The 27,919-nt window shown below is 41.7% G+C and overlaps 1 protein-coding gene across 2 annotated transcripts; it reads left to right on the top strand.

Moving 5' to 3' along the window:
- Window positions 1-126: 126 nt before the first annotated feature.
- RFX7 (regulatory factor X7) lies at window positions 127-27,708 on the top strand. 2 transcript variants are annotated; one of them, XM_027644433.1, is made up of 8 exons: window positions 127-165; window positions 7,775-7,857; window positions 8,642-8,764; window positions 14,831-14,947; window positions 16,732-16,816; window positions 17,480-17,687; window positions 19,230-19,525; window positions 20,435-27,708. In XM_027644433.1, exons 3-8 carry the CDS (start codon window positions 8,655-8,657, stop codon window positions 23,744-23,746), a joined length of 4,128 nt encoding a protein of 1,375 aa, XP_027500234.1. In that variant the 5' UTR covers window positions 127-165; window positions 7,775-7,857; window positions 8,642-8,654; the 3' UTR covers window positions 23,747-27,708. The 2 variants fall into 2 exon arrangements, with proteins under 2 accessions (XP_027500234.1, XP_027500233.1); XM_027644432.1 differs by lacking the exon at window positions 127-165 and adding an exon at window positions 1,841-1,874.
- The last annotated feature ends 211 nt before the right edge of the window (window positions 27,709-27,919 follow it).

Below are 27,919 nucleotides of genomic sequence, written 5' to 3'. Positions count from 1 at the left end.
CTAGAAGGGTATTTAACTGTAAGACATAAAGCCTGTAGTACAGTGATAGAGATTCTAATATGTAATGGCTTTGTCATTGCTGTTTAGATTAATTCAATATTTCTTTTCTCTCTCTCTTCCCTCACATCTAGCAAAACTGTACAATCTAAAGTGGACTGCATTTTGGTAAGTACAACTCCAGAATAGTTTTCAATATTTAATAAACTGCAAGACTAAAATAGGTGGCTCTAGAGACTAACAGCTATTATGAAGCCTTTCCTTAGCAGTGCTTTCAGGTACTGACACTAAATGCAATCACAGTTAGTTGCCATTGCAAAAAAAAATACATGTTGTGGGTTTGATGTTTGTTTTCCATGGAATATTGACCTCCTGTTTCCAGCAGCAAGTGGCTGTGATTACCCTTTGTAGAACTGTCAGTATAGGTGGTATGGCACGGAAGGGTGACTGTTTCTGTAAGCATGATTTTATTAAATGGAGGATTATGTATTGCCCAGATCAGACTATGCAAGAAGCTTATTGTGCCTTCAAGTTCCACTGCTCTTTAGACCTTTAATGACAATGATAATTGCTTTTATTGTTGTTTCCTTGGAACAGCTAATTCATGGCTGGCATTACATTTTAAGGAAGGAACTAGATTGAAGTGCATATTTGCACAAAACCTGGCAGACAAATGTCACGTTTTTTTCCTGGTCTGTAAAAATCATCAGATTTTTGGTCGGTTTGGTTTTGGTTTTCTTTAAAGTCTTGCTAACCTCAAAAGTTGCATACCTTCCCAGAAATGTGCAACACTACAGGTCCTGTTAGCTCTGCTGTACTGCTTAGGACAGAGAGATCATTTTTTGAAGAGGGAAAAGCCTTTGAAATGCAAAAACATTGTCTTCCTTTGTGCATTAAAATAACAAGATCTAGGCAGCGATAAGAGATTATTTCAGGGGAGTACTAACTCAGAAAGAGGTTTTGTTTGTTTTTAATAGCGAGCAGGTTGGGAGTTTCTTTAAATCAGAGTCTTGAGTTCATAAATCTTAAAACTGGGAGTGCTTATCTTGACTTTCTACCTTCAGCATTTCATCCAGAAGTACCAGTGGGTAAGATAAAAGGATGACACAGACAACTATCTGGACTCTATCAAATAGAATCTGTCCAGCTGTATGGCTGAGCTGACTAAGGGTACTCCTTAGAGTCACATTATCAAAGGCTAATTCAAATGGCACTGGATTCTCTTGCCTTAAAATATCTTAATTTGTTGTTGTATGAGGCTTAAAGCTGTGTTGTATTGCAAAAAAACTTGGGACCCCATTTTACCTCTTTTTAAATGTTCACCCAACTGAAATAGCAATGCAAAATGACATTTTTGTCCACTTTATTCCTCATTGATGTTTGTGGATACAAAGCAAGTGTGTTAAGGTCTTCACTGTTTTTTATGTGAGTCTTCAGTGGCAAAAGGGCAAATTGCAAAATTGCACCTGTAAAACTCTTAACACCAGATATTTCTGTGGCGAAAAAATGGGAGTTGGGGTAGGTGTTTCTAAGTATCATTGGAAAAGGGAGTAAAGAAGTAGGAGGTTAACCAGTCATCTACTTTTGGAAATCCATTTTAAGAAAATTGAATTAAACTAGTACTATTTTTGCATTAAATTCTGCAGATGGACTTTGTGTACTGAGGTAGGGATTATCAGTTTGTACGAAGGTCAGGTCTCACCCACTGGATTGACAAAGAAGTCTTGGATGCAAAGCAGTCTCCATGGCTTGACCTGGAACAGAGCAGCAGTGTCCTGATGGTCTAATTTTTTGTTCCAGATGCCTCCTTGTCTGTCCTGCTGATGAGTTCAGAGGAGTCGTGTCAACAGTGGAAAAGCCACTCTAGGTTAGCAAAGGTAGATTTAATGCTGTTCAGGTAGTTTAAAAAAGAAAAATCCAAGATCAGAATAGTTTGAGGAAATGAATCAAAATTAAGCTGAATTGTGGCAAAATGGGTTCTGTGGTTTTATGTGCTGTTGGAAAGCTGCGAGCTGCAAGGCAGAATCTGACAGCACATTAAACTGAAAGGCCATGGCTTTATAGCTCTGAATGACTCTTTGGTAGCACCAGTCACAGCCACAGCGTGCAGAGCCACACACAAATGTTTAGGGCTGCCTAGTTCAACACAGTTCAGTGAGAAAGAGAGAAATGGGAAGAAGAAGCAGAGGAGGTGATGGCAGTAGTCTGTTGTGGAGGTCTCCAGTAGCAGAGGACTGTGGAAAGCAGCCACTGTAAGGGCACTGGGACTGCAATTGCTCATGCAAGAGTCCAGAGTTATCTGCCTCTTCCATGTGATACTGCACCACTTACATTCTGACACACTGTCATTTTCTGGAAGATCATAAGAAAATCATTGTATACTGTGCAATCCAAAAAAAGATAATTAGCAAGAATTGTGGTGTAAACAGTCATTAAAAATTCATTATAACATCTTTTTAACTGTAGTAAACATGTCTAGCAGTAGATTCTCTTATGACTTCACTTGTTATATTTGTAGCCACATACTAAATGAACTTTTGAACCTGATTTTTAAAATGGTATCCTCCATATAATCACTCAGCAAGACAGTCAAGGTTTCTTTCCTTAATCCTCTGAGAAGAGATCAGTGCTGGTGAGAATGATGGATCAATGGCCATAAAAACCAGAGCTGCTGATGTCTGGAGCAGCAGCAGTGTGTGAGGTGTGAGAGGGTGTCAGTCCTGCCGCAGGGGAGGTGCCACTTGTCTGTTGGGCCCTACAGGAGACAGGCAGAAGCTCTGTGAAGCTTTGGCAGCTGTGCTTGGCCACTGTCACAACAAAGCTGCCATGTGCTTTTAGGGCTTGTTTGGAATGTTTAGCCCCTGAAATATGCTCCTGCTTCTGTTCAGATAAAGCACATCAAATGTATTTATTAACTGCTTTCTAGAATAATAGGTTCTGTTTCCAGTATTACTGTATTATTATATATCTGTCTTGATGATATTTCCAACAAACCATCTGACCTTGAGCAACTTACTTAAGCTTTGCTTCTTATTTCTCTATTCATAAAGTGGAGAGATGATTGCTTGACTGCTTTGCTATTTTTAGGTCTGGTTGTTAAATAATAGATGTTTGCTCTGCTGAAGTATGACAAGTTTTAGGACCACTCTGCCAGTTGGTACAGGTTACATTGCCATTGGCACAGCCTTTTTTACTTTGATTATAGTTATCTATAAATACTCAAAATATGGAAAGAAATATTAAGAGCAGTCCATGCTCACTAAACTAGTAGTCTTGCACAAAGCTTGCAGAGTGCCCCTGACCTTCAGCCCCCCTTCATCAGAATTTGAGGACAGAAATAACCTGTAATTCTGCTTTCATTGTGGAAATTGGAAATAGTTCAAATTTGAATGACGTTTTCACTGTATACATTACAGAAGTTGCAGCTCTTCTGATTGTTCATTAGGATATTCTTCCTCTATCTTATTTAAAGTTTGGCCTAACTAGGTATTTTGTTCTGTAAACAATCCAGAAAAAGCACATACCCTATGGCAATCCCTGTTGGTAACTTTAAGATGAAACCTGACTAATGTTTGTGACCTGACAGTAGATGAGCAGAGAGAACCAATCCACCAAGGTCAGGAAACCTGAAAGATTTGTGATTCTGGGGACTGTGTTCAAATCTCTAGGTTCTCTGGTTCAAGCAGAAACATGAATAAACTCATGGTTCCTATGACACAGTCTTTAACCACACTCTGTGTTGAACAGATCTTTGTGCTGTGAAAACTTTGCAGTGTTTAATCAGTGTCTCCCAGAGTGGAACCAGATATCAAAACCTGCTATTTTTGTTTAAAAACTACCCAACCCCACAACATTTTGGCCATCTTGGTTTATATCACAGCTGCTTAATCAAAATGCTTGAAAAAGTTGCATCTGTTTCTATGAGAATCTCGTTCTGTGTCTGTCTTAGGCAGCAAAAGGACAGATCCATTTGGAGCAGATCTCTGTGGCCACTGATCTCTGGTTTAATTTGTTTGTTGCTTATTTTGTGCATTTCTGTAGTGAACTGTCTATATTTGGTAACTGTCAAAACAGAAATATCAGAGATTTCTGCTCCCTTATATGTTACTGAAAGTCTTTACATAGCTGTGACTTGAGGTTCCTAATTCTTTGTCCTTAGTTTTTCTACCTCACAATGTAAGTTCACTCAGATATTTTGAGTACTTGATAGATTTTTGGCTAAATTGAAGCCAAGTGATGAAAATAAGTATGAACACTGCTTGCTCCCCATCTTCATTACATCTTCCTTTGTTTTCTATGGTTCTGGTTACAGAAGATAAAGGCAATGAGTGAAGAGCAGGAGTACCAGAGGCAATGCTTTGTGCTGGCTTTCCACCTCAGTCCTGCAAGCAGTTTACATGCTTATGCATGTCTCTAATGTAGCTTCAAGAAATATGATTTATAAATAGCCTTTGGAGAATTAGGCAGTCTTCATCTGATTTGATAGAACCAGTCAATCAAGGTCAAGAAACTTCAAGCAGGATTTTTATTCAGATCCTTTTAAGTAGCAGAAAAGGATTCCCCAGACATTGTAGTCGCTGTATGGTTTTTAGAACAACAGTAGCATAAGCTTTAACAGGCTGCACAAAGGGGAATTTGTCCAAAATGATGCCAGCATCACAGTCTTCCTTTTGATGCTGTGACTCTCTTCCACTCTAATGACCTATTTTTTCCACACTATTGACCTATTTGGGGGTTGGGAATTTATAGTATGTTTTATGTTCCTGTTTCTTTTTATTTCTTTCCATGTGTATCCAAATTAGCACAAAGAAAAACTGAGAATGAATGAATCTTTTTCTTCTTGGTCAGTAGTTACTAGGCCAGCTGAAATGTTCCTCCATTTCCCCAAATTCTGTGATGCTGATTGCATTAAAAAAATTGAAAGTTTTCATGCTTTGAACAGTCACAGTAACAGTAATTGCAATTTTTACTGAATTCACCAGACCTTCAGCCCTGAGAACTAGTGAATGACAGCTGAGACTGAAGAAGAAAGAGACTGTACTTACTGAGACTGTAAACCAGGTTTTGAGGGTTTTAGAAATGTTTAGAGAAAACAGACTAAACAAAAACAATGTTTAACAAATCTTTAAACTAAACAAAATGCAGTCTTCCTGAATCTACTTGCACTGACTGTCGCACTGTATCTCTTCGCTGCCACTTCTTCAGTTTTAAGATGATTTTCTCTAAATAGATTCAGTCTCATCTAATAAGCTTAGGTTTATCTAATTACCACCCAGGTAGGATTTACCTCTGTGAACTGCCTGTGACTCCTGTTAACTCTCCTGCTCTGAGGAGGTCCTGCCTTCCCAGGGCTTCCCTGCAGCCATTGCTGGAAGGTGGAGGAGTTGTGCCAAAAGTGCTGCCTAGGGAAGTGCACGGGCAGGAGTGAGTTTGGGTGCAAACAGTGAGATAACATCACTGTCCAGCTGCCTCTGCTGAGGATGTGAGGAAGCCCTAATCCTCAGCTGCCTCAGCTGTAGGGATGGAGTCTTGCTGTTGAGAGTGGCTGGCTCACTGGCATCCTTTGGAAAAGGTTCTGCTAACATAGTCCCAGTCAAATTTTTTCTTTACTCATATGTTGGGTTTTTTTGTTGTTTTGTTTTTCTTGAATTTGGGGGGTTGACAAGCAGGGCCTGTGTAGCAGAGCGGCTCAGACAGGGCCCTTCCCCGCAGCCCCTTCATCCTGCTGTGTCAGAAGTTGCTTCAACTCCAGTGGGCACTGAGTGTATTTTGATGAAAGGTTTAATATTTTTCTTAAAACTTCACGTTTTATTCTGCACGCTGGCACGTTAGATTTGGAAGAGAGAGTTTGTCTTCTGCTTCGGTGTCAGAGTCATCAGGGGTTTTTTGTTTTGCATGGGATGCTTTTATCTCATAGATTAGTGCTTACTGTGCAAGGTAATCCCACCCTAACCGGGTCCTTTGGTGTGCTGATTGGGCCTTTGCCATTTCAAACAAAAAGAGCTAAATTCCTTGAACGAGGGGATGTCTAATAAAGAAGTACAAATTTTCTTGTAGTGGTTAAATTTCAGTCTCCTCAAAAATGGTTAATTTGCTGTAACTTCTTTGAAGAACATTGGTATTTTCAGTAATGGGTTTGCTAAAGGAAAACCCGCCAGTTCAAATGCTGTGATTCATGCAGGAAAGGAAGAACAGAGAATTTGACAAAATGCACTCATTATTAAGAAATACCTCTCTGGATATTTGGTGGTCTGAGCACCACTGCTGTGTAAGCTGCTGTAGAGCCACACAGAAGTCAGTGTCAGCAAATTTCAGAAGTTTGTCAGAGGAAAAAAAATCCAACCAAATGTTGTGGTTTGCTGCTTATGAAAGCAACAAATCCAGTGTCTGTTACCTGTGTGCTGCTGGAAATGTTTGTCTTGGCTCTGAGAATGTCTCTCCATCGTTGGTGGCCCAGTTCTGTGGTGGGTTTAGCTGGCAGGGATTATCCAGCCCTTGGACTCTCCCAGACCCTTCCCTGGACAGCATGTCCTACTGGTCCTTGCCTAAAGTCTGGGGACGGGGAGGGGACCTGTGCACTGAGTGCAAAGTCAGTGGAGGGGAAGTCAGAGTTCATTTCTTTCTGGTCCTGCTGTCAGTTCTGTGCCAGCTGAAGTGAGGTGCATCTGGACATGACTGGGTTGGGGAGGGAGCCCCAGTTTGAAGTGAAGTTCAGGTTTTTAACTTCCTCACTCTTCATTCTGCTCATTGCTGAAGTAAACAATCAGACCTCACTGCCTGTTGATTCCTCTCCTCTTCCTTTTGGAAAAGGTTACATTGGCAGTAAGACACCAGTAAAGAAAAAGAGAATTAACAGTAATCTAAAAGCTGCATTCTGATTTAAAAGGGAATCCTGTGAGTCTCTGACTCCATACTGATGGTACCCCACCTCAAGCACTCCTTCTGCAACATCTTCCTGAAGGAGAACCCCTCTGCTCCTGGTTGCATGGCTTTACTCGCACTGCTGCTGCTGAGCAGGCCTGAGCACATTACCACAACTGATTTTCCTGATATTCTAAGTCCATGTAGCTGGTTTCAGGTGATCAAAACCTAGCTCGTGTGTAGCAATCACTGTTTGCAAACACCAGGTAAAACTCCCTCTGGTGTCTGATCCTCAGCTGGAGGAGTCTGACATCGCTGAGATTCGTGTAACAAAATGGTTTGTCTGCAGTAACAAGTTCATAAACTGATTCATAAACTGATTCCCAAAGGCAACAAAAAAATACAATATGTACATAGATAGGTTTTAAAATGTCTTTGCTGAAGTCTGTGGCACTTAACTGTTAACATGTGGCACTTAACTGTTAACATGTATAGTGGATCGCAGGATCAGGGCTGACATCCTGTGTTGTTACAGCACAGCTGGTTGTGCTGCTGGATGTTCAGAGGTGCTTCATGTGTGCTTGGAGAAGACAAAGTTTTCATGTTTTGTGTCTGATTGCAGAAGTGATCTGTTTTTGACATTTTTCCAGATTCTGCTTTTGTTGCATGTGAATCTTGTAATCGTAACAAGTGTATTTAAAATAGGAAATCATGTTTCTAGTCCCAGAGTGCTCAGTCACATTCTTTCGCTTAAGTTAATATTTTCTTGTTTCAAATTGTATTATTTAGGAATACATTGTCAGATGACAGTTTTTAGCTGTTTAGCTCAACTCTTATTGTTTGCTTTTTCTTCTTCTTCCCTCCCCCCCCCCCCCCCCCCCCGTATTTTGCAAACCAAACCACCTTTGTTATCTAGCAAGAAGTTGAGAAGTTTACAGACCTAGAGAAACTCTACCTCTACCTTCAGCTGCCTTCGGGTCCCAACAATGGAGACAAAAGGTATGTGTGTGAGTGTAAATGTGATCAGCTAGTACTGAAAACTGGCTTTACTTCCTGTGGCACTTAACTGCTGAGGAATCATTCACATCATGTGGCTGGTAGCAGAAGCAGCTTTATTAAACATTAAGGACTCTTCCTGAAAATTAGTTGTGGGTTTTTTAAACTTTAAAATCTTTGTTGCATGAATAGCTTGTAAATATGAATCTCCTAAAATGCAAGAGTCATCACAGAAAGTGTTTCACAGCCCAAGTGTAATTGTTCCTTCGCTATTTATGTGTGAAGTGATGAAATAGCAACACAAATGTCATGGGGGGTGAAAGAATAAACTAGTGGTATTTCTGGTAACATTTGTTTGACTAAAGGAAGGTCTAGAAAACTAACTTGCAGATCACAGCATCACAAAATTAGCATATGTTCCCAGTAGGGTGGTTATAGGCAGGCAAGTGCCTACAGGAAGCACTCTGAGTATCTGCTTGGAAAGCTGGATGTTTCCAAAGGGCAGCTGGCAAACTAAGTGGGCAAAAGCTTAGAGGAAGTAGAACCCTTGCCTGCCACTGTGTACTCATATCTGTGTGTCAGTCAAGAATTGGAGTGTAGAGTCTCTTCTTAAATCATGGATGAAAGGGGATAACTGCTGCCCATGGCTCAAGAAATAGCTGAATGTGTGAGGTGCTGGCCCTTGTTGTCTCTGGTGTGTCTCCACCTGTGTAGGCAGACAGTTATTAAGTCTTGTAACTGAGGAGGAACTATAGAATCTTCACCAGCACTGCTTCTACTTTCCCAGTGATCAGATCTCCATGTCATCCAGCCGTGCCCAGCAGATGCACGCCTTCTCGTGGATACGGAACACCCTGGAAGAGCACCCCGAGACGTCCCTTCCCAAGCAGGAGGTTTATGATGAATACAAGTGAGTGCTCCCGGACTGGATCCACACATATGGCTTTTTAGCAAGCGTAGAGTGTTCTGTGGCACTGACCCTGCAGGTCCCCCACGGGTGTAACACGGCCAGGGCCTGGTGTTCCACGCTGCTGTGCCTGAGAACACGGAGCTGCAGTGGGGCAAACTGTGGTCATTGCTTCTGCCACTGGAGATGAGGCTGTGCTGTTTAAATTGTGCATTGTATTTACTGAAGGAAAGGTACAAGTACTTCTTAGCAAGTAAATATCTGTATGAATATTGGTTTTGTTTTGTGCACAGAGCAGCACAGGAAAAAGGCATCAGTTACTATCTTACAATACATTTTGGTCTGCCTGTGTTTACATACATACCTGACTACCTTAACAAGGATGAGGGGCTGAATCGTTCCCTCTGGAAATGCAGCTATTTTGCACACACGGTCTTGCCCATTACACCTTTCTTTCCAGAATAATGCATAAATATTGGACCTTCCTGCAGCAAACCTGATTTCTACAGAGGCACAATGTATCTGAATATGTATGAAACCAGTAACCAAGGCCACTGTGAGTCTGTGTTGTCAAGTCTCAAAGCTACCATGTAATGAGAAAGCGATTAGAAGCAAGGGAGAGGGAGCTGTCTGATGAAAGTTGGATTTGAATTCATTTACAGAACATACCCCACGGGGGAGGGGGAAAAAATAATCATCCTCAACCCAGTTGCCTGAAGATGAATAACAGATTTATGATCTAGTATGAATATTTCCATAATCTGAACGATTACAGTAATTTGCAGCGAGCTGAGTCCCTTCACCTCCTAAGTGCCTACAGGACTCACCCCGTAGTAATTGTTATTGCAGGGCTGCCTTCTGCAAATACCTCCTTTTAATTAACTCTCTCTGCTCAAGTGTTTTTCCCCTGATTGAGCTGAAGCATGATGGCATTCGCTTGCCTGGGGTTGATAAACATGCACACACCTATTTCTGAGATCTTGCCATGGACTGGAGCGGTGACGCAGCCGGGAAGTGCAGCCAATGGCACCGACGTGCCGGGATGGCCAATCCCGGAGCAGCAGCCGCTCGCGCAGACACGGCAACAGCGGCAGCTGCTGTGCGGGAGAGAGAGAGATGGGAGCGTTATTCTTAAATATATTTCTTATTAAATAATTTATGGCCTGCTTCAGCAACAAATCTGCTTGGCTTCCTTGCTGTGCCAAGCTGCAGATGCCCGGAAAAATCATCATCTACAGATTGTGGAGTGTGAAATTTGGATGGCTTTGTATGTAGCTGCATCCTAGTATTTGTATATTGTATTTTTTTTTTTCCCCCTAACAAAATAAGGGTGGTAAGCAAATATTCAGGAAAATATCAAATGTTTGGAATCTGTTCTCCTTTGAAAGCTTCTGTTCTGTTTTTAAAACATTCAGTTTCTTTGAATATTTTCATGAGCTATTCTTGCACACCAAAGGAAAAGCAGTCTTTGAGTGGGATGTAGGGAACAGGCATATAAATACATAAGAGTTAGTTATAAGTAATTTTTCTTTACCTAAGGGTGTTAGGACCTCAAACCTTATTCCATTATATTAACAGGTTACAATTTCTGTCTTCTATGTGCAGAGATGGATGTTGCATGAGCTCACAGTGAGCAAGCTTATGCACTCTGCATGCATAAATCAAAAGTGCAAGGCTTCAGAAGATGCTGCATCATACCAGCATCTCCAGTCCTGCTGTAAATTTTGGTCAAAATAAATCTTGCAAAACTACTGGCCTTCTGCATCACCTTTCATGGGTTTTTTTCTGTGAAGAGGGAGAATCAGAAGCTTGCACTCCGCCCAAGTCCACTGTTGGCAGATGTTGAGTGTTTTCAGCTCTTCCATGTCTCAGTAGCCTGTTCTCACTAAGCTTATTCAACACAGTGACTCCTCTTTCTGCTTAGTTACTCTTCAGTTGAATTGTGAATTCATGTCTCCAACTGGATAAAAGTGAATGGATTCATCTTTCTTTTGAAAGGGATAAAATAAATTGAAAATCCATCATTAATATAAGGCAGTAGCACTTGAGGAGGCTGAGAGCTTGCAGCTGAATTTCAGAAAGGAGGTAGATGAGAGCTGGTTCACCTCTTGTTGGTGCTGATGCCACTTGCACTGACAGAATACAGTGACCTGCAGGAAGCTGTATTTCTGTTGGGCACACACAATCCTTCTGCCAGCTTCCTCTGGGAGGGAGGAATACAGGCTGGAAAGTATGGGAGCTCAAGGGGAGCTGCCTAACATGTTATCTAGCCTGCAGTGAATGGACGCTGCTTCCCATCACATCCTTTCAATGTTTTCTTGTCAGTCAGTTTTACTTGGATATCTTGTCCCTATTAGTAAACACCCTTCTGGACGCAGCCAGGTGTAGATTTGGCTTTAGAGTTTAGAGATTTAAGATTTCAAGTCCAAGTGCAGTCCTGCAGTATTTATGCAGGCAAAATCCCTATTTGCCCATAAAACGATTTGTTGAGCCTTCAGTAAACACTGGAGTCCTCTTATCTTGCTTCTGCTGCTGTGACGCAAGGGAAGAAAGTCATTCATATTTAAGTTTGGTGCCCTGAAGATTCACTTGATACGCTTAATATGGATTAGGAGGTCTTGGAGTCATCCCGTATCTCTTTCCTTTAGTCTGTAAATCATTAATCCTTGCTTTACTGGCTGCTGGGCCACTTGATGCCACCTGATGCATAGATTATGTACACTAAGTGTTAGGAATATTAACCAGCAACTTAGAGGAATGTTCAGAAGCTAACACAGAAGAGGGCAGTAGGTATAGGAATACCATGTCTACTAAGCACCTAAAGGACACAAGGTACATACTAATATTGTTTGATAGTGCTTATCCAGTGTTTTTATATAAAATTCCCTGATAGGAACAGGATGGGCTCTCTTGTGTTGCAAAGTCTAGTCTTAGGTCATAAGCAACTACCTATATATTCCTTTGAAAACCAATCAAACTTTAACTAAAGCAGTTGTTCCCACCTCTGCCCCCCACTCTCGGGAGTCTGACCTGCAATTTCATTTCTCTGTTGGTTTTCAGACATTTGGTTTCCATCCTACCTGATTATTAGGACTCATTTCTGTGCCAGCATTGTTCGTCAGCTTAATGAGAGCCTACCTCTTCCTAAGGTTCTTGGTTTCTTTTGGGGGAGCAGTTGTTTTGGTTAGAGTGGATAAACCAAAACATTTGTTTCATTCTGTAGGTTTTTTATCATTTGCTATTCATGATGGTTTTTTCTGCCCAGGAAACTGTAAGCTGGGCTGCATAACCTGACCATCTTCATTAGCTTTTGGGTTAATTTTTTTTTTCATGGTTTAATTCAGGTGCACTTCTAGTGTTTTTTAGGTCTGGAGTACATTCAATTCATAGATCTTACAAAAAAAATAAAAAGCCTTTTCTGGTTATTGTGTAGGGGATCTCTGTACAAAGGAACAAAGCGACCGCGTGTCCGTTGTCATTCCTGTCTCTGTGTAGACCTTCCCTCCCCCCCGTCTGTTTCCCACCCACCCTTCCAACAGCGAGACAGCTCCTGGGCTCAGCCATGTGCCAAGAGTGCAAGGAGCAGAGAGAAGAGCTCCAGGGGAGAGACTCCTGGTTTATGTTGTCAAGTCAATGAGAGACCACAGATGGACATGGAGGGTTCTCGGCCAAGCCAGGAGGGGGAGGGGCCATGTGGGATGATCTGTCTGGAAACTGAAATTCCAGGATAATACTGATAGCTCAGAAATCACAAGCTCGCAGGAGCTGCCAGTATGGATACGAGGGAACCGTGTAACTGTTTTTGCTGCTAGCAAGTGATTGTCTTACACCAGATGTGCTAGACTTGAGGAGCAGATAATTGTATTCCTATTTTATTTATTTATTTTCTCCAAGAGAGGCAGTAATTTTAACTTTGAAGTTGATAGATTGGTAGGTCCCTAATCCTGTTGTTTTGCTGGGTTGTTTTTTGGTTTTTTTTAATTTATTTTGCTGACATTGTTGAGTTTCAGTCAAAGATTCTGCTGACCCTGGCAGAGAAATTCGGAGAGCCCTCCTTTGCATGCTAGTTGAGACTTAAAGTCTTGTAATCAGCATCAGTGAGCAACAAAGACCCACCTTTTAGGAATTTTCAGAGTAGAGTTTAAATCCACTGAGGCCTGGCAAGATGCAAGGGACAAAAAGCGCACAGAGATCTATTTATTACACATAAATCAACATCTGATTCCTAAGAGGGTACAGTGAGGCGGGAGAAGAATTCCTTTGTAATAACTTCAAAGGGGCATATTCAGAATCCAGCTTCTGTGACTGACATATGTTGAAATGAAATGTGTTGGTATATAAATTGGATATGAAGCTTCTTGATGTCCCATATAGAAACTAGACTGATGCCTGACTGTGTTGTAGGCAACGTGTCCTGGTTTGGACACTGGCCCTGGTTACTGGGGTGGCTGGGTGCACACAGGCTCTGCAGGGGGTGTCAGAACCAAAGAGCATAAATGTTCCTGTTTATCATCATCACAATCATTACATCTGTGGTGGTGCTTTTCAAGGGGAGGATACCAACATACAGCCAGGGTAAAAGCACCAGATACTTGCTCTGTAATAACTAGCATTTTTGCAGAAAGTAAATGCAGTGGAAGTATCTCAAGAAATACATACAGCTTTCTATAGAGCTACAGCTTGCAGAGAAGACATTTTGACTGGCCTACTTGGATGCAGATTGTTACTGGGTGATGCTGGGGATGAAGCATCTGTTTCAGACTGCTGCTTTTTCTTTGTCTGCCTGACCTTCCAGAGGTTTGTTTGCGTGTGTGTACCTGATTATAGCAGGCAACTGTGGGGTATGAAGTCATTGTTTTTCTGCACTCCTGCTGATACCCACAGTGGATCGTGTGCAGTCACCTCTTCTTTTTAGAGGCAGGTTGTTTCTGTGTATTGCTGGTAGGACTTCTCATGGGAAAGGAGGTCATTGCTGTCTGGTGCTGGCTCTGTGGCTGGGAAGGCTTTAACGGTGCGGTTTAGGCCAGAGCACATCAATGTCTGTGCCACAGCGCAGGGCGTTCCTGTCTTTGTGCAGCCTCAAGCCCTTGGGGTGCAGGTAAACCTTCCAGGGCAGTTCATGGTTTCCTCTTTTGCTTTATAGGTTTATGGTTTTCCAGAACATTCACCTTTTGCAGCAAAATCAACGATTTTTGTTGTCTGCCTCATGGACATATTTTTTAAATGTCTCAGATGTCGAAACAAAATTCCTTCTACTATTTTTTAGAACTGAAGGCAGATAAACTCATTTTACTGGAATAAGTAAACTTGGCAAAATAATTACCTTTTGTTTCTTTATTCCCCTTTATCATCAGGTGGTATTCTGAGCCACATGATGATCTTCATTGGCAGCAGCAGTTGGAATCTCTGTTAGTATAAGGACTGTTATATAGGGTTGTCTGTAATCAAACATTGTCATAGTTCAGTAGTGGTACAGAGGTAGGAGGACTAGGTCCTCAGTACATGCTTGTGTTACATCTATAAAGGTGAAACTGGTTCCCTGGGAAAGTCTGGTTTAAATGTAGTTCTCTTAAGGTCTAATTAATTGAGGTTGTATGGGCAGAATCTTTCTCTGGACACTGACATATCTGCACTTGCATTTAACTGCTGCTTTTCAAATATTCTTGCAGGACTTCAGGCCTTACTATACTCAAGCTGTGCTTCTTGCTAGAACAGCATCTCTGTTTCTATTATGTCCTAAAATAAGTGAACTGAAACAGATGCTTCAAACTAAGTTGTGGAGTAAATCTTAACTGTGCTCTAGATAATGCCAGTGCTTGTTATGTCTCCACATGACTTGTCTTTGAACTCAGTAGAGAACAAGGCAAAAACTATGGTATTAATAGCTCTTGTTTATACATTTTTAATGCACTCAATTCGTTGTGGATAGCTTCATTAATGTTAAATGTGGTTCTGACTATGGATGGGTATAAGTGTTCTCTTTTGAAAACCTTTGATGGGGTCTAGCATGTAGGCTGGCCCCTTGTATTAACTTTGATTCCATTCACGCTTTCTTTCTCTTTGTTGCAGGAGCTATTGTGACAATCTTGGCTACCACCCATTAAGCGCTGCTGACTTTGGAAAGATCATGAAAAATGTCTTTCCAAACATGAAGGCCCGTCGTCTAGGCACAAGAGGCAAATCAAAATATCCTTTGCTAGAACACTTCTCAGTGACTTGTTCTGCACTTGCCTGGGGAACATCTGTCGTTATGGCTTAACTACCAGCTAAATGTGGAAGTAATGTTAAATAAAAAATGCAGACACTTTTTCCAACGTTCTTTAAAAATTATTAATTGTGGCAGTGTTGTGTTGCAAGATATAACTTTGGAAACAAGTACTTAAATTTAGGTTCTGACGCTCAGTTGTCACAGCAGCGAGGAATCAAAGAAGTTTTATAATTTAGTGCAAAGAGAGAGATTGGAATAAAGGAACCAGAAATGTTAGTGATTTTCAAAGCAGTTTTTTCATCAGCACCAATTTTGTCTTTTCCAAGATGAGAATTACACCTTCCCTTGAGAGTCCTTAGAAGCCCTCATGCAGTAATATAATACCTGCTGCATTCCCCAGGGTCAGCTCGTGCTGGGTCCTGACGTGCTGGGCAGGCAAAGCCACTGCAGTAAAGCAGGGGAGGGAGAGCATGAAGAGACTAAAAGGCATTGAGGTGCTTGTAGGCTCTAATTAAAAACCACTCCAAGGAACTAACAGTGATGGTAGGGATGTGCTGCAATACTGCCCTTTGCCAGGTCTCACTTGAAGCATGTTCTTATAGAGAGAATTCAATGCTAGTGGGCAACCCAGAGTTACTTGTCTTCTGTAGAGGAAGAAAACCTTCCATGTTGTAGTAAATGGAGAAGATGTGTGTCAGTTAAACTGTTTCCTAAAATACAGTGTTAGATTATCAAGCAGTGGAATCCGAAACTTAGTAGTCATGTTCTGGATAGAGCTAGAGAAGTGTTAAGGGAGAAATCATATGATGTAATTGTAGCTTGACCCAAGGGATCTCTTTAAGTTCTGTTTCCTAAGTTTCTAATATAGAATGATTAAAATATGACCTTGTCTCACACTTACTGTAATACCCAGGCTCCTTCCATTTCTTTTACTGTAATCATGGTCCATCCAGGTTAATGTAAGCAAATGCAAACTCCATGGTCTAGGAAGGAGAAATACAAACATATTTACAGAATGTGAAAAATTAGTGATTCTGAAAAGGATTTGTGTGTCACAGAGAAGGGACACCATATGTGAACTCCCAGAGTAATTCTGTGGAGAGTTAGAAAAAGGCTGATTTGATATTTAGACCTATAAACAAGTGAGTACAAAGAATGGAGGGAGTGTATTTTTGTGTACTGATTTGATGGGATCAGTCTGGGTCTTTGTATTCATATTTTTACAGAAGAAAAATTATCATGGGGAGAGAGTGCCTCAAACATTGTGTGAAATCTTAGAAAGGCATGCCCTCATCAAACACTTTATCCTTGTCATGGGGAACTTCATGTGGAAGTCCCTTAGGAGAAGGAAATAAAATAGATCCTAAATTTGGGACCGTGTATTTTAATAGTGATTAACTTTTGGAAATTCATTCTCCCATCTTGTTTTAGGAAGAGAGCTCAGTCCAAATTTATGTTAATGATTTGAATACTGAGTAGCTAACTGAAACTGCTTGGCCTGGTTTAGTCGTGTTTCTGTGTGATCAGGTGCAATTCATCATACTCAGCACCTCTGCACAGATGGAGAAACCCAAGGACCTGCCCAAAACACAGCCACTGACAGGCTTTTGATTCTGGCTGTGAGACCATGTTAGTGACAGTAATTCTTAGTTCTGTGTTGAGTTTGCTTATAAAGCTTATGAGAGTTATCAGAGAAATTACTGCCCTTCCCTCTCATCCCCCAGTTAATAAGGACACAATTTAAACCTTAATTGTTGTTCACATATTGCTACAGTGGACTGAGGAAGAAGGCTTTTGTGCATATGCCAACACTGCCCAACCTTGACTTTCATAAGACTGGAGATGGGGTATGATACATATTTGCTTCTTTTTATATATATAGACATATATTTCTGAAAATTAACATTTATTACACTGTTTTTCTTTCTGATGTTTTCAAAACAAAGTGAAGAGCTGTGCAGCTTTTTAAGATTTTTCTTTATGATCCTTCTATTCTGAATCATTGTTTGCTGTTTTTTCTGTAAAGTTTGTAATGAATTACAGTGCTATTAAACTAATTTAGAGGTGAAGCAGACTTCCACAGTGTTGCCACCCATAAGATATGATTCTGTTTTGGTTTTACTGGGGTTTTTTTATTTTTTTCAAGTCAATGCTAGAGAAGAGATATCCCAGTGAAAGAAGCAGATCCTGGGTAGCAGTGACTGCTGAGTTGACAAGACTCTGGATACAAGGAGCATCAACTGTTGGTGGTCCAGATATTGGGACTCCGTTTGCGGTTTCTTCCAGAGATGTCAGCTCCATCTGATGTCTTTGGAAACAACCACTAGATTTAACACTAATTTAATTTTGTATTACATTGATGTGATCTCATTCTCTCCACTTCATGAAAAACCGTGAACATACTTAACTTTTTGTGTGATTCTGATAATTGTTTGCTCTGTTTTTGGTTTTGTGCCTCAATGACCCTTAATAATCAAAGTAACCTTTCCTCCTTTGTTTGTTTGTTTTAGTTGGATGGAGCAGAGCCATCTGGGCAGCTGCAAAGTGCTGATGAGGAAGTCATCTCTGCAGCCTGCCGGCTTGTTTGTGAATGGGCCCAGAAAGTGCTGAGCCAGCCTTTTGACACAGTCTTGGAACTGGCTCGTTTCCTTGTAAAAAGTCACTATATCGGTACCAAGTCCATGGCAGCTTTAACAGTAATGGCAGGGGCACCAGCAGGTAATGAGATAATGCTCAATTGTTGAGATGAGGGATCTTTCTATTAATAGTAGAAACATCTTGGTTTGAGGAGGGACTTCTCTTCAGGGCAAACTTTAAACATGACTGAGCATTGAGCATGCAGTTATGTGATTTTGGTCACATTGCTGCAAATTACGTGCTGGTACTCTGGGTAAAGATGTGAAAATCAGCAGCAGTCTCAGGTTTAGTCTGTGATTTTCCCATTTCTCCCATGAGGAACCTGGTCTTTTAAAGCACTTTGGGGCGTGTGAGTACTTGCTGAATTTATGTACTCGGCTAGATCAGGAGTTTGGTGCTGCTGCAGTGCTGGTTTGTAGACAGACTGCTGGTGTAGCTGTGTTTCTGTCTGATACCTTGCCCTAATTTGGAAACAATTGTCTGTCTTAATTTTTTGTCAAGAGCAGATTTTTTTTTTGTGTGTGTGGTTTGTTTGCTTCTGCATGCTCAGAATGAGTCACCTAATCATCTTAAGTGTGTTTTGGTGGCTGTGGATGAAGTAATTTACAGAAATAAAGGATGAGGAGGGAAATGCAGGGGCACAGCATGCCCCCAGACTTGCCTCTGGGAAGTACTGCCTAGGCCTATCAAGCAAAATGTGTTCAGATCACAGTTCCTAAGCATGTGCTGAGCATCTAAAACCAAATACTTGGGATTAGCATTAGTAAAATTAGTAACGTAGTAAAATGATGCTGATTAATTTATAATTAGGAGGTATTTTAAAACTGTATAACCTCAAAGTGTAAATGAAACAATGTTAAAGAATTTTTAGAGGGGCAGTTCAGCAAGGTTATTTGGTCATTGAAAGAGCATGCTATTCCTCTTGACTCTTAATAACAGAGATGATAATTGTGATGTGATTTTGTAAGAGAAACTAGTACCAGCTGTACTGTTTTTCTCCCTGGAACCACCACTTGCTTGCTTGTAATCAGCAAAGTAATTTCTCCAGAAAAAAATGTTCTCCCATTCTAATTTCCATAGTTCTTTCAATTTTCCCTTCTTCTCTTTTTTCCTTTTTTCCCTGGACACTTCTCTTCTTGCCCTTCTTTCACCACTATCCCTGACCACACAGAGGTTTTGATCCATTCTGATATTAGATGCATTGTATTTAATGCCTGCCTTAGACACAGGTAACAAAACAAAACCACAGCAGATAATGGATTTTAAAGATTTATCTGAAACGTACCCGCCGCCCTCTGCTGCCAGTTTAGTGAAGTGCACTGGGTTGAGATTTTGCTGACACAAAAGTTGCCATTTGGGATTACTAGAAACAAGAGGCCAGTACTTTAGTATTTTAGCAGCTAATGCCCAGTTTGTCTAACAGACTTTGCCACAAATGTGGAAGTAAACTGAAACACTGAATAGATTTGAGCACAAAGTGGGTGGGAGTACCTTATGGAGGAGATGTTCCCAGAAAGGTTGTGGAGGTGCCTGCCATGTATTCTGTGTTGTTAAATACAGAAGTGGCAACACAGCAGACAGGGTATGTTTGGTTATAATTCATCCTTCTTCTTTTCTATTCAGGAATAAAAGGGATCCCCCAGCCCTCAGCTTTTATACCTACTGCTGAAAGTAATTCCTTTCAACCACAAGTGAAAACTCTGCCATCTCCTGTTGATGCCAAGCAGCAGCTGCAGCGTAAGATCCAGAAGAAGCAGCAGGAACAGAAACTGCAGTCTCCTTTGCCAGGAGAGTCTCCAGCAAAGAAAACTGAAGGTGCCACAACCAACGGTGTGACCAGTATATCTAATGGAAGTCCTGCCATCCTGTCTCCTCCACCTATTGGCATTGTTGTGGCAGCTGTCCCCAGCCCCATTCCGGTAATGCTCTCCAGCAATTCTCTAGAGAAACCACCTGATGAAAAGGTTGTACACTGACAGTAACTCAGTGGTGTCAGAGGGCTAGAAGAACAGTTTCTGTTCAAAGGCTTGGGTCCCTCGATGCTTCTCTGTCCTGGCTGTGTTATACACATGAGTCACAGGATTCATATGGAGGCATCAGAATTGTGATTGCATAGCAAAGGCCAAGTTTGTCTTTGAAGTTATTGTGACAGGGGGATTTAAGCTAGCCCTGAGATGAAGTTTAACCAGATGAGAGAGCTGACACCAGTTGTGTGAGTCACTGAGGTCTTAATATGGAATCTAAATTGCCTTTCATTGACCCACTGCATTTATTGACAGCTACAATTTTATTTTTGAGTGAATGTCTGTAGTATGGAACATTTTTGTCTTTCGGCCATACAAAACTGGGCTGGGCAGTGGGGGGAGCTTGGTTGTTTTTAAGATGTTCACTGTGCTGTTGATTTCCACAGGTAAGCCAGTTTTTCTGCCTGATAGTTTGTATTTAACTCACTTTTGAAACCTTAACAATGAGTAGTGTTTTGAACACATCCTTTCCTCTTTAGCCTTTGTATGTCTGTCTTTTTGTCCCACATGGTGAAGGATTTTATGAGAATGACCATTTCATTAGCAGAAGTGCAGAGTAGTGTGTAGACCAGTGCCCTGTGCCTTAAAAATAGAGGTTACATATCTACCAGTCCTTAGGCAGACAAGTAGAAATTGTCTTGTACATAGTAGAAGAGCTTACTTTGTTTCAAACTGACATTCACTGGCTTTGGTGTATTGAGCTGTGTGGTCCTTCACCTTTGAAATGCTTGGGGCCGAGGTGGTCCGTGGGCTTTGGGGACTTGCTGCTTCAATGCCACACCTGTTCTTTTTCTCTCTGCCCAGGTGCCAAGGACCAGGCAGTTGGTGACGTCTCCAAGTCCTATGGGATCGTCTGATAGCAAGGTCCTGCCGCTCAACGTTCAGGTGGTCACTCAGCACATGCAATCAGTCAAGCAGCCACCAAAGACTCCCCAGAACGTTCCCGCCAGCCCCGTCGGGGACCGCTCTGCCCGGCATCGCTACCCGCAGATCTTACCGAAGCCAGCAAACACCAGTGCTCTCACCATCCGCTCTCCCACCACGGTGCTCTTCACCAGTAGCCCAATCAAGACTGTTGTGCCAGCTCCACACGTGAATTCCTTAAACGTGGTGAAAATGACAGCAATATCTCTCGCCCCGAGCAGCAGCAGCGTGCCCGTCAAACAGACGCCTTCGGTCAGCAGTAGTGCGGGAGCAGCGGAAGAAGGGAGGACTGGTCCTCAGATCAAAAATGGGTCTGTGGTTTCACTTCAGTCTCCAGGATCCAAGCCTAGTACTGTTGTAGCTGCGCCTGCAGTCAAGATCAAAATGGAACCGGAAGCATTGCTGGATGAGAACTCAGTACAGGGCCAAGAGAGTTCTGATGTGTCTAAATCCATAAAGGCAACCCCTGACCTGCCTCCTGCACAGCTAATTAATTTTGAGGTTGCAGCCTTGAAGGTTTCAACTGATGATGTCATGGAGGCAAAACCAGGTAAGGGCTGTGATCAGGGAGCTGAAGAAGCAGGGACCAAATATAAAACACAGTCTAATGAGATCACACCAGTTTCTTCAGCAGGCAATAATCAAAGCACTCTTAAGCTCACAGTTGCCAGTCAAAACTTGTCCAGCACCAGCATCAGTTCACCTCCTTCTGGTGAGTCTACGATTAAAGATAAAACATGCACTAAAAGTCCAAGAAAGAGACAACCTTCCACAGTTCAGGATTCCCAGGTACCACCTGTAAAGAAACCACTAGTGGAGCAGTTTTCAGCTGGTAATGCTGTGGAGAGTCAAAAAGCAAACAGTGTTAAGAAGGCTCTGAAGGTTGGATCATTAGCTAACAGTGACAGTACAGCAACACTTGCTCAAGTCCCCAGCACGGTACCCATGACAGTACCTGTAGCTTCTGCAGCTGCAGCCAGCTTAGCAACAGACCTTTCTTTGAGCACCAGTTTAAATACGAGTGATCCTACTTTAGAACAGCAGCTTGCATCAGCATCATCTCCAGATATAAAAGTAAAATTGGAAGGAAACTTATTTATCATAGAAAATGATTCAAAATCTGATGGCAGCTTTAACCCAAATACATGGCACCATATCACCAAAACCTCTGACTTTGCATCTGTGAATTGTGATCAGCAGCAAGATATCAGTGTTATGACTATGGCTGGGCACTCTGGCTCCAGTGACTTGCAGGAATCTGCGTGGGAGCCGGTGCACTGCGAAGGGATACAGCAGGATGTGTACAGCCAACAGCTACAGAGCCAGATCCAGGACTCCTTGAGTCAAATACAAGCACAGTCTTCAAATCAGTTACCTCTGCAGTCTGAGCTGAAAGAGTTTGAGCATACAGTCCCTCAATCAAATGAAAACTTCTTTTCATTTGATGATGACCTTACCCAGGACAGCATTGTGGAGGAGCTGGTGCTCATGGAGGAGCAAATGTCCATGAATAATTCCCATCCTTATGGTGGTTGTCTAGGAATGGCAATTCAGAGTCAGACTGCAGCTCAAGGAGCTCCCGTGTCATCTCACCCAAGCAGCACGCACTTTTACCATTCGATCCACAACAACAGCACTCCAATTCACACTCCCACACCCACACCCACCCCCACTCCCACCCCCACTCCGACTCCAACACCCACCTCTGAAATGATTGCTGGATCTCAGAACATGTCGAGAGAGAGCCCTTGTTCGAGGCTGGCTCAGACGACTCCCGTGGACAGTGCTCTAGGGAGCAGCCGGCACACGCCCATTGGCACACCACACTCAAACTGCAGCAGCAGTGTCCCTCCCAGTCCTGTGGAATGCCGAAACCCATTTGCATTTACTCCCATCAGCTCCAGCATGGCTTACCACGATGCCAGCATTATATCAAGCAGTCCCGTGAAGCCAATGCAGCGGCCTATGGCGACCCATCCCGACAAAACCAAGCTGGAGTGGATGAACAACGGCTACAGTGGTGTGAGCAATTCCTCGGTTGCAAACCACGGCATCCTCACGAGCTACCAGGAGCTGGTGGAAGATCGCTTCAGGAAACCTCACGCCTTCGCCGTCCCCGGCCAGTCCTACCAGTCCCAGCCGCGCCACCACGACACTCACTTCGGCCGCGTGACTCCGGTGTCACCTGTGCAGCACCAGGCAGCCCCTGTCAGCAGCACTACTAAGCAGGAGGGCTTTGCTGTGCCTGCTCCCTTGGACAACAAAGGAACCGGTTCCTCTCTCAACAACAGCCTGAGGTGCCGGAGCGTGAGCCCTGCTGTCCATCGCCAGCGCAATCTCAGTGGGAGCACTGTTTATCCCGTGTCAAATATACCACGCTCTAATATGACACCCTTTGGAAGTCCAGTAACTCCTGAAGTTCACAATGTATTTGCTAATATCCATGCAGACACCAGTGCCAATAACATAGCACAGAGAAGCCAGTCAGTCCCCTTGACTGTGATGATGCAGACGGCCTTCCCGTCTCTTCAGAAACAAACAAACACTAAAAAAATAACAAATGTGTTGTTAAACAAACTTGATTCTGATAGCGATGATGCAGTGAGAGGTTTGGGAATGAACAACATGCCCTCAAATTACACAGCCAGGATGAATCTCACTCAGATTTTGGAGACATCCGCCGCTTTTCCTAGTGCCAACCCACAAAGTATGATCAATTCCAGCACTTCAGTTTATGAATTCCAAACACCAAATTACCTCACAAAAAACAGCAGCACCGATCAGATCAGTTTTTCTTCTGGAGATAACCAAGCACAATCAGACATCGGAGAGCAGCAATTAGATTTTAGCAGCACTGTAAAAGACCTTTTAGGGGAGGACAGTCTGCCAACAAACCAGCAGCTGGTGAATCAGGTGGCATCAGATCTCAATAACGTTGCATCTGTCTTTCCCAGCGACATCAGGTTGTCTTCCGAGCTCTCAGGCAGCATTAACGATCTGAACACTTTAGACACAAATCTACTGTTTGATCCAGGTCGTCAGCAGGGACAAGACGATGATGCTACACTGGAGGAATTAAAAAATGACCCCTTGTTTCAACAAATCTGCAATGAATCCATTAACTCAATGACTGCATCAGGTTTTGAGTGGATGGAGAGTAAGGATCATCCTGCTGTTGAAATGTTGGGTTAATCTTGTTTTATAATATGTATGTAGCACACTGTATCTAAAAGACAGACGTATTGTATTTGTCTTAATGGAAGTGCCTCCCGCAGCAGAAACACTTGCTATGTATTATGGCATTTTTAAAAAAAGTTTGCTGTACCTGTTGCTCATTCTTCAGCAAGGAAAAGGCAGTCTTACCAATTTTAAACAAATCTCTGAAGGTGATGGGCTATCAAAGAGCCAGTATTAAAATTTGAACTTTACAGTGTTTCCCATTCAACATTTCTCGTTTTAGCAAATAAAGAAGTGGTTAATGGCCAGCCAGCGATGACAGCTATGGTTGATGCTCTGGGAGGGTTTGAAGTCGAGCTCTTTAGTAGGCTTTCCATACCTTGTACTGGTTGTTACTTCTTAGTAGATGATCCTTACTGACCTTTGTGTTCAGGTTTGAAATGCAGGGTGCCTGCAGGTAGGTAGGGGTGGGGAGTGGGTACAAGTGGACCAGGTGACTTGCAGGTGCCTCATCATTGTGTAGCTGTCTGGAGCACTGCTCAGTGGTGAACTGTGGGAAATCTCTGTAGCACTGGTGCCATTGGCATCTCTTGTAAAACACAGAGATGGGGAAAGCTAACGGGGATGATCAAGGAAAAAGAAAGATGCACTAAATCTTTTTATTTAAGAGAAATAAATCTATGTAGTTATTTTATCCATTAATATCCATTACATACTTGATATTTTTGTTCTTACATCAGTGTTTTTATATTAGGTAAAATTCGTGCAAAAAGATTTTAAGCACTGAGATTTAATCTAGGCATAACACCCTATTTTAAAGTGATAGGTACTGTTTATCAATGCTAGAGAAGGAACATATTTTCCCTCATTTTTTTTAAATAAAGAGCTGCTGGAGCTCATTAAAATATTGTTTTTAAAGATTGGTTTATTCACGTTTGCTCTTTTGTCACCTAGTGGAGGGTGTAGGAAGATGTTATTTTCTCTGTGTTTCAGTAGGTTGAGCCTTTCTGTCCTTCTTGCTCACTCTCTCTCAAACAAAAGATTATTAAAATATTAGAAAATGTGGTTGATCTAAAAATATTTCATACAGAGCCATAATACTGCCAGGCACTTTACAGATACACAGTAAGACGTGTTTTTTCTTTTGGTAAAACTTCTTTTAAAAGTGCTTACTGTTTTAAAAGCCTGAACTCCATTTTCAAAAGTAATTTGACAGGGTTGGTGAATCTAAATTTTTTTTTAAGTCCTTAGCTGCCCCTCTGGAAAATGAGAATTAGACTTCTGCCTCACTAGTTCACTTGAACCAAAAAAGACCTTTTATTTTATCAGCATGGCATGGATCTCAAATGATCAAAAGAGAGAGGTACTTAACCAGCCATGGCCCTGATGCTAGAAAGAGGACTTGCAGAGGCAAGTTTTTACAAAAGAAGTGGTGCACTGGGTATGCCACAATACCACCCCTTAAGCAGAAAACTGAGCAGGAAAAATTTTCCTCATTTGCATTACTTTGAATGAGTGATCATGAATTTGTGAAGGGGAGGTTCAGTAACCCCACCATAGATTTCCTTAAGGGAATGATGTTCATATTTTTCATGTGATTAGTGTTTTCCTATAAGTGTCTTGGTGGTCTTCTGTTTCTTCAGTTTTTGTGAATGACTCGAGATCCCAGTACTGGTCAGATTTTTTGGTGGTGCTGATTCAACTTGTGCTGCTGCATTGGCACTGGAGGTGCTCTTGCTCTTGCCCCAGTTCATCACCAGTCTGTGGCCTCTTCTGCAGGGACAAACAGTTGTGCCAAGCTATAGCACCTTATTGAGGGCCTGATTTCACTGTGCTTGTATCACAAGTTTTGCCACTTCATCGGAAACAAGCTTGGAGAGTTCCGATCCTTCCTGGAAGTGCAGGGATGTGTGACAGTGTGTGTTGCTTTAAGACCAAGTGACTCTTTTAAGTTTTGTTAAAGAAATGGGGAGGAGACTAAAAGCTGCATGGTAGCCTTCTGCTTGTTACCCTGCCAGGTGTCTGTCAGTAAGACTTGAACCATTTTTGATGTAGACTGAAGTTGCTGAAGGCAGGGCTCGAGTCCTGGACCCGCCCATGGCCTTTTGCCGGAGATGTGCTGAACATCCTCTCTCCCTGGTTGAGAGGATGGGTCTGAGAGACACTCAGCACCATTTTGTTTCTGTTTCCTGACCCTGTGTGAAGTGCCAGCACTACTGTGAATAGGTGAAACCTACTCTGATGGAGGGGGGAGGGTCCCTTCCAGCTCAGCAGATTCTGTGATTCCGTGACCCGAGCCCTGCGCTGTGGGGAGAAGCTGTGGGGAGAAGCTGCACGGGTGCTGCTCAGCCGTGTGCTCAGCCCCACCTCGGCTCCCTCACACTGAGACTGAGGTGGGCCTGGGGGAAGTAGGGTTTTGCCCAACTACTAGTTTTTTTTTTTAACAAAGATTTCTCAGAAAAGCAAGAGGAGATTTAAAGCTGATGCGTTCTAAATTATGCAGCCATCACCAAAGGTTTTTAAAAGTGTGTTTAAAATTATTTTTAAATACGAGCGTTACATTGGGCCTAACATGACTTAATTAGCAGAAATACTCTATAATCAGTGGGTTTAAAGCAAAAATATGTTTAGTTTAAAAAGTATTAAATTCTATAAGAATTGTTTCAAGTAAAATCCAAGGCACAGGCACAGCTTTGTACATTGGTATGTATCATTCTAGAGATGTTTGTGTGTTGGTGTTATAATTAATGTTAGGTCCCTGTACTTAGTGCTAGTTAGTTCTTTACAATACATTGAGACAGAGCACTACTGCACACCAAAGTATGCAATACCCAAAGGAAAATTCTGTGATTCTAACAAATGGAAGCCTGTCTTTGTCAGATACTCCAAAACTAAGAATTTGAGACAGTTCTGACCCCTTGTTTACATTATTGGCTTCCTACTAACATGAGAAATAAATTATTTTGATAGCAGTTTTTGCTAAAGTATACAAACTAGTGAATTTGTACCCTGTGTACAGTATTGCAGCAAACACTTTAAATTTGGTTGCTTGGTTAGTCCAGCAAACTTTCTGGGTTCATATATTGCACTAAAATTCTGTTGAACCTGTGGCAGGCACATTCCTTAGGATAAATGCAACAAATACGGCCCACAGATTAAAAAAAAAAAGGCAAAACAAAAAAAAAAAACTTTTTAATGTGTTTCATTATTAAAAGGCAAAATGTCATTAAAAGTGACAGGTGAAATTGTCTTATGTAGCAATGTGCATTGATCTCAATGAGATATTTCTATTTTTGATTCTCTTACATGAGAATATTGCAGCAGGAAAAATTAAGTTTAGTTTGCTTCACCATGTTAATACATGATCACAAAACGTGCATGAGTGTTAATGACTTAATCTTGTACAGTACTAGATATATTCCTGTAACCACTTTTATTTTTTTTATTCTTTTGCTGTATTGAAGCTGGTTCAGTGTTAACCAGGTGAGCATAGTTATTCACAAGTTATTTACTTTTTTATGTTAACTAATTCAGCTTAGTTATTGTTGAATATGTTCCTTTCTTGGATTATTTTTTATTGTTCTGGTGTTGAAAAAACATTTTTGCATCATTTTATCATGATAAGAATTCATGAAGTAAATAATTTGCAAATAATTGCAATAAGCACTGACTTCTGAACTGAAAAGAAGGAAAGCGTTTCTTGTGCAGTGCATCTGAGGTTCATATAATAGTCTTGTACTATACTGTGCTTTATTTACTGCACCGTAAGGAAAGAAAAAGCCCTGTTCCACATTTTCATTTAGTGCAGGAAATCCAGTTTCTCCCCTCTTCCCCAGTGTTTTGTTGTCTGTTGTACTGCTGAAACTACAGTAGTTGAATATTGCAGTAGCATTTCAGTTATTTTTTTTATTGAAAGTGCTCAAAAATTGTTTTTTAAATGTTTTCAAAAACAATAAAAACATTTTATATTAAAATTATTTCTGGAGTTTTTTCTTTACGTGGAAAATGTGCTTTTCAGTCTGACCTAAAATACACAGTTCTCTAGTTTGTGTGATGACAGATGAGAGCTGCCCAGTTAAACCAACTTCCTGCAGTTGCTGAGCCAAGTCACACACTTAAAGCTGAGCGTGAAGGTGAATCTTCCTCGCTGGGGTGCCTTGGGTGGTCTGTCTTAGAGTGCAAGTGTTG

Source organism: Corapipo altera, unplaced genomic scaffold, assembly GCF_003945725.1.
Source record: "Corapipo altera isolate COAL_440 unplaced genomic scaffold, ASM394572v1 50, whole genome shotgun sequence".
Classification (NCBI taxonomy): domain Eukaryota; kingdom Metazoa; phylum Chordata; class Aves; order Passeriformes; family Pipridae; genus Corapipo; species Corapipo altera.
Note: the sequence above shows the minus strand (reverse complement) of the source record. Positions and strands in the feature narration are given on the sequence as shown.

What these genes read in the sequence shown, in the direction of transcription:
- RFX7 (XM_027644433.1), top strand. Translation starts at nt 8,655, where the DNA reads ATGTCATCCAGCCGTGCCCAGCAGATGCACGCCTTCTCGTGGATACGG. An exon ending in TTCATAAGACTGGAGATGGG is followed by an intron (nt 16,817 to 17,479) that starts GTATGATACATA and finishes TGTTTGTTTTAG; the next exon opens with TTGGATGGAGCAGAGCCATC. An exon ending in CTGTCCCCAGCCCCATTCCG is followed by an intron (nt 19,526 to 20,434) that starts GTAATGCTCTCC and finishes CTCTCTGCCCAG; the next exon opens with GTGCCAAGGACCAGGCAGTT.